The 6,807-nt window shown below is 41.6% G+C and overlaps 1 protein-coding gene across 1 annotated transcript; it reads left to right on the forward strand.

The window, feature by feature from the left end:
- Positions 1-234: 234 nt before the first annotated feature.
- Positions 235-1,863, forward strand: LOC120043808 (olfactory receptor 10A6-like). Its single transcript, XM_038988403.1, has 4 exons — positions 235-329; positions 548-937; positions 1,140-1,366; positions 1,511-1,863. Exons 1-4 carry the CDS (start codon positions 235-237, stop codon positions 1,861-1,863), a joined length of 1,065 nt encoding a protein of 354 aa, XP_038844331.1.
- Positions 1,864-6,807: the final 4,944 nt, after the last annotated feature.

Here is a 6,807-nt window from a genome sequence, read left to right on the forward strand (position 1 = left end):
CATTTGAAATTGACAAGTTGTAACATAGCTTATACATAATAAGAAGGCAGCATGCCTTGGTTTGAGGGCAGCGCAGGTTAACTGTCCTGTTGCGTAACAATAACATTTTGAAACAGTGAGTGCATTCTGACATCATGCGCATAAAAAAACTCACAGAGATGCCCCCTAAGAATCCTGACACTTGACTACTTGTTGGTGTGTTCTCAGGGTGTCGTATGATGGATGGATAGAAAGATGGAGCAACTCCTACTGGGGGGGAGGAGCATTAACAGTATAAAGGACAGTCACCTCTCGCCCAGTAAGGACTTCGTCACCGTCTGCTCAGATAGGTAGATAGTAATTTACAACTAATATTGTTACTATGGGCAATGCTAAATAAAGTAGCAAAGTAATACAAGAATAAATTGACTATGCTGTGTAGATGATCAATGATAAACTCATTGTGAATAGCTCTCATAGTTATTAGGTGACTAGGGGACTGTAAACAGGTCTCTCTCTAAAGCATGTGTGTTCTGAGGAGGTTCCTCCTGTGCTATGCTTTTTACAGGACTCTGATGTTGCGCATGGAGAACGTTTCCTACGTGGCCCTGAGGCAGCCCATCGTGTTTGAGCTGGAGGGCTTTGAAGTGCCTCGGAGCTATGGTTACCCCCTGTTTGCCCTGTTCCTGGCCATCTACTTCCTGGTGCTGCTGGGGAACGGGGTTGTGATGAGTGTGATTGCAATAGATAAGACGCTACACAAGCCTATGTACGTGATGGTGTGTAACCTGGCTGCCTGTGACCTGCTGGGAGGAATGGCTGTGATGACTCAGCTCATGGTCATCTTCCTGACGGGGGAGAAGAGGATTCCATACAACAGTGCCTATGCTCAGGCCATCTGTGTTCACACGTATGGTGCAGCTATACAGACCATACTGTCAGCCATGGCCTATGACAGGTATGCAGCAGGTCATGGTAGATGAAAATGTCTCACAGTGAAGTAAACCTCTGCCTAGCTGTATTCGTCTATGGGAGAGTGAAATGTTCTCTCAGGGCCACATTTATTAAGTGGTTTCCACAAGTGCAAAAATTGAATCTGTTGTTGTTAAGAAGGAATAATATTAATAGTCGTAAAATAATGCATTATAATCCAATTACAGGTATGTGGCAGTGTGTGAACCATTGAGGTACTATGCGATCATGACAACGGCCCACATGGTTTTTGTGATCTTGCTGGCCTGGGCTGTAGCAATCATCCTTATAGCTGTGCTCTTTGCTTTGAATGTGGGTACTCCACTATGTGGAACCTACATCAGGCATGTCTACTGCAGCAACCGCTCCATCCTGAACCTGGCCTGTGTGCCCACCCCCATTAACGATATCTACGGCAAGTTTGTGTAAATGAGGATTGACCCCCGCCATTATGTTATATCACTGTAATTATGAAGCATTGGTTGTTTTTTTAATCTTGTTTTGTCATTCACATTTTCTTTCCTATGACTTGTATTATGACTTCTTCATCTCATTCCAGGTTTGTGCATGACTTGGGTTCTCAGCAGCGGTTCCTTCCTCATCATCTTTTTCTGCTATACCAAGATCCTGTCAGCCTGTCTGATGAGGAAGAGTGACAAGGGCAGTCGTAGTAAGGCCTTACAGACCTGCGCCACTCACCTGGTCATCTACGTGATCTACGAAATTGTCAGCCTCACCATTATCCTCAGTAACCGCTTCCCCCAGGTCCCAATGAACATCAAGAAGTTCTGCACTATCCTGATATTCATAGTTCCCCCTCTAATTAACCCTATCATCTATGGACTTGTCACTAAAGAGTTACGCACAAGCATTATAAAGCTGTTGAAAACACGGGTCGCACCCAAACTGTAAAATGTTTGACAGTTTACTGTGGCATCCCCACCGTACCCATCGTTCCAGATAGAGAACATGCATATAATAATAACAGAGGTCATCTAACAGGTTGCAGGAAAAAAAATATGGGCAATGTAAAAGAAATCTGAATTAAGTGCATTTACTGTAGTGGCCTCCAGTGGGTCCCCAAAGTGCTGTACAGTATGGCTTAGTGAGCATTGAATGTGTAGTGGGCTTGTAGTAGGAATACAGTATTTGTTTGGAAAAAATTATAATTAAAGTTACATTCAATTTCTGCTCCCAGAAAGAGATAGCAGATAATACAAGCATGATATGATGTGTGTCTCTAGCTCATGCTGTTTAATTTCCATGGTGGTTAGAATATGACACATGACTTTGTTGTGCCATTGTGAATTTGTGTAGCTGTTACATTTGTTTTGTTATACAGATGACAGCATGTTCAATGTGAATAATAAGTAAACATACATGATACCATTGATTGGGAATGCCTACTTTTAAAAATATATATATTTTTGCAGCCCTTATAATAATATACAACTGAAACACAATTTTCTTGATTTGCACCACGTAATAATATGAAATAAGGCATGAAGGGACTATGAAGTGTGGCAGGTAGCCTAGTGGTTAAGAGCATTGGGCCAGTAGCTGAAAGGTTTGGATCCCCAAGTCGACTAGGTGAATAATCTGTCGATGTGCCGTTGAACAAGGCACTTATAGCGCATTCAGAAAGTATTCAGACCCCTTGACTTTTCCCACATTTTGTTAAGTTACAGCCTTATTCTAAAATGGATTAAGATCGTTGTTCTTCGCCCTCAATCTATACACAACACCACATAATGACAAAGCAAAAACAGGTTGTAATTATTTCATGCGCATTTATAAAAAAATAAAAAACTGAAATATCACATTTACGTAAGTATTCAGACCCTTTACTCAGTACTTTGTTGAAGCACCTTTGGCAGTGATTACAGCCTCGAGTCTTCTTGGGTATGACGCTACAAGTTTGGCACACCTGTATTTGGGGAGTTTCTCCCATTCTTCTCTGCAGATCCTCTCAAGCTCTGTCAGGTTGGATGGGGAGCGTCGCTGCACAGCTATTTTCAGGTCTCTCCAGATATGTTTGACGGGTTCAAGTCCGGGCTCTGGCTAGGACACTCAAGGACATTCAGAGACTTGTCCTGAAGCCAATCCTGCATTGTCTTGGCTGTGTGCTTAGGGTCGTTGTCCTGTCGGAGGTCCTGAGCATCAGGAAAAGGTTTTCATCAAGGATCTCTCTGTACTTTGCTCCGTTCATCTTTGCCTCGATCCTGACTAGTCTCCCAGTCCCTGCCGCTATAGAACATCCCCACAGCATGATGCTGCCACCACCATGCTTCACAGCAGGGATGATGCCAGGTTTCCTCCGGACGTGACGCTTGGCATACAGGCCAAATATTTCAATCTTGGTTTCATCAGACCAGAGAATCTTGTTTCTCATGGTCTGAGAGGCTTTTAGGTGTCTTTTGGAAAATTCCAAGCGGGCTGTCATGTGCCTTATACTGATGAGTGGCTTCCGTCTGGCCACTCTACCATAAAGGCCTGATTGGTGGAGTGCTGCAGAGATGGTTGTCCTTCTGGAAGATTCTCCCATCTCCACAGATGAATTCTGGAGCTCTGTCAGAGTGACCATCGGATTCTTAGTCATCTCCCTGACCAAGGCCCTTCTCCCCCGATTGCTCAGTTTGGCCTGGTGGCCAACTCTAGGAAGAGTCTTGGTGGTTCCATTTAAGTATGATGGAGGCCACTGTGTTCTTGGGGACATTATTTGGTGCCCTTCCCCAGATCTGTGTCTCAACACAATCCTGTCTAGGAGCTCTACAGAAAATTCCTTCCACCTCATGGCTTGGTTTTTGCTCTGACATGCGCTGTCAACTGTGGGACCTTATATAGACAGGTGTGTGTCTTTCCAAATCATATCCAATCAATTGAATTTACCACTGGTGGACTCCAATCAAGTTGTATAAACAACTAAAGGATGATCAATGAAAACAGGATGCACCTGAGCTCAAACTTTTAATTTCATGTCTCATAGCAAAGGGTCGGAATACTTATGAATATAAGGTATTTCTGTTTTTGTTTTTTATAAAACCTAGTTTTGGTTGGTCATTGTGGGTTATTGTGTGTAGATTGATGAGGACAACAATTATTTCAATCCATTTTAGAATAAGGCTGTAACATAACAAAATTTGTAAAAAGGGAAGGGGTCTGAATACTTTCAGAATGCACTGTGTCATGACTGTCATGTGAGGATCACAATGGGTCAGATCAGCTTTGCAATGACTGACAATAACCAAACCCTCTCCCACCTGCATAGGGGGGAGGAGGGCACTGGCCGTTTTAACACCTCCACATCCAGTCATAAATTAAGCAGGAGAGGACTCTCTCTCTACCCTCCAGTATTGGCTAAACGAAAGTCCCCTTGTCTCCAGAGACTTTTACCCGCCTAAAACTCTAATGTCTAAAAAGTGGATAATGGAACCACAATTCTAACATTAAGAATGTGGGGAATGGTCAGTGGGGAGATATGGAAAACGAATGTCATATGGTTGATTCTTTTGTGATGTCATTAAAAATCTTATGGAGGAAATATTGTAAGTTGGAAAGTATGGCCATTACAGGTATGAGGTTTCATCCGGTGTGTTGAGCATATAATATGAAAAGTGATGAAGGTATTTGTGTTAAGATAGGAATGTGATTTTAGTTTTCTAATGAGGTAATCGTTTTTGATAATATTTTACACAGTAACTAGCCATGCCCCGAGTGAGCTCAGAGAACTTGTCAGCATGACGGAACACCCTTTTTGCCCAAGAGTACATAAAGGCTTGGAAGAGAAATCAACCTTTAGACCAGGAAATGTGAGGCGGAGAGCTATACGTTTGAAATGGTTGAAACTTTCAACCTCATCACGAGGTGAAGAAAATTAACTCGCCTACCAGACCAGGACCCTGCCAGTCTGCAGCTGCACGTGTACAGTGATTAGGAACTTTGACTATCTACCCGAGGTGGAGAAAGGAGAAGCTCACCTCAGACAATCACTGGTACAGCTAAGTAGCTGTTCTGAGGAATGAACAACCCATGGAGACCTGACAACTAAGAAGAAGGACATTGTGACCTCTGGTGGACTATCAGAGCATGTACAAGTGGGCAGCGGAAAGGCCCAACAAACCCTTTCCAAGAAGGCTTGGTTTCGACAGAGATAAACGACGAACGAAGGCATTTCACACGTAAATACTTTCATGATTTCTTACTCCAAACGGGCGGCGGTTCGTGTGCAAAGTATATGATTCATGTGAGAATAGTTACAGAATGTGTCCACGATAAATGTCCCTTTTTCTCGATCTCTCTCTTTTCCCCACCCCTCTTCATTCGTTGTGTATAAGCCACCATATTTTGTCAGTCCAATAGGGACCTTTGTCTCATGTTATAAATGTGTTTCTATTCTGTGTTATTATTTAGTTAACTAGTAAATAAATCATTAAACCAATTTGTGTAGTACTGAATAATGAGCAAGGCTGGGAGTTTGGCAGATGCGTGAGGGTACGACTGTTCAGAATGATGATGATATGATCATTTTTATTGTATTTTTTTATTTAACCTTCATATAATTCTTAGGGCTAGGCCCCTTTTTTCTCAATTTCCGCCTGAATGACGTGCCCAAAGTAAACTGCCTGTTGCTCAGGCCCTGAAGGCAGGATATGCATATAATTGGTACCATTGGAAATAAAACACTTTGAAGTTTGTAGAAATGTTAAAATAATGTAGGAGAATATAACACAATAGATATGGTAGGAGAAAATCCAAAGAAAAACCAACCGGAAATTGTCTTTTTTTGAGAGCCCATGCTCTTACAATGGAAAGTATAGGAGCACACTGAACTCTAGCTCCCAGGATGCAATTCCTATGGCTTCCACAGGGTGTCAGCAGTCTATGTTCAAAGTTTCAGGCTTGTAACTTCCAAAACTAATAAGGAATATTAGTTTTAGTACAGGGACACAGTCTTGGAAATGTGTGTATGCGCGCACGACGAAGACAGAACGCACCTGTATCCTATTGAACATACTTCTTTCCGTAACAAATATTATAGTTTGATTACATTTTAGGATATCTGAGGAGTAAATACAAACTTATTTTGATTTGTTGTAACAAAGTTTAGGAGTATATTTTCGGATTCCTTTCTCTGCATGTTGAACGAGTGGATTACTCAAATCGATGGCGCCAACTAAACTGACTTTTTGGGATATAAAGAAGGATTTTATCTAACAAAACGACACTACATGTTATAGCTTGGACCCTTTGGATGACAAATCAGAGGAAGATTTTCAAAAAGTAAGTGAATATTTAATCGCTATTTGTGAATTTATGAAACCTGTGCCGGTGGAAAAATATTTTGATGTGGGGCGCCGTCCTCAAACAATCGCATGGCATACTTTCGCTGTAATGGCTACTGTAAATCGGACAGTGCAGTTAGATTAACAATATTTTAAGCTTTTAACCGATATAAGACACTTGTAATTCATAATTATAATTTTTATGATTATTTATTTGAATTGTGCGCCCTCCAGTTTCACCGGAAGTTGTCCCGCTAGCGGGATGCCTAGCCCCATTTACTAGTCAAGTCAGAGGTAAGAGGTTATGATTAATATGTTGACTGTTTTTGTGGATGTTGTAGGTAAATTCGGGAGATGGTAACTCTTTAAACAACTTCTTCCGAATTAGTTAAAATACAGTAAGTCTCTCCACAACACACTGGAGAACTTGCTTCAATAATAAAAAAGCTTTCACTTATTAGGAACCATATTCACAAAGCATCTCAGAGTATGATTGCTGAACTAGGATTAGGTTTGAGTTTCAGATCATCATTTATAAGATTACATGGACAGAGGGGATTTGATCCTATATCAG

Source organism: Salvelinus namaycush, chromosome 3 (genome assembly GCF_016432855.1).
Source record: "Salvelinus namaycush isolate Seneca chromosome 3, SaNama_1.0, whole genome shotgun sequence".
In the NCBI taxonomy this organism is placed as follows: domain Eukaryota; kingdom Metazoa; phylum Chordata; class Actinopteri; order Salmoniformes; family Salmonidae; genus Salvelinus; species Salvelinus namaycush.

Excerpts from the sequence above, each read along its gene's own strand:
- LOC120043808 (XM_038988403.1), top strand. The coding sequence starts at position 235 with ATGGAGCAACTCCTACTGGGGGGGAGGAGCATTAACAGTATAAAGGAC. Across the intron at positions 938-1,139 it reads TCAGCCATGGCCTATGACAG|GTATGTGGCAGTGTGTGAAC; the intron begins GTATGCAGCAGG and ends ATCCAATTACAG. Across the intron at positions 1,367-1,510 it reads CCCCATTAACGATATCTACG|GTTTGTGCATGACTTGGGTT; the intron begins GCAAGTTTGTGT and ends ATCTCATTCCAG.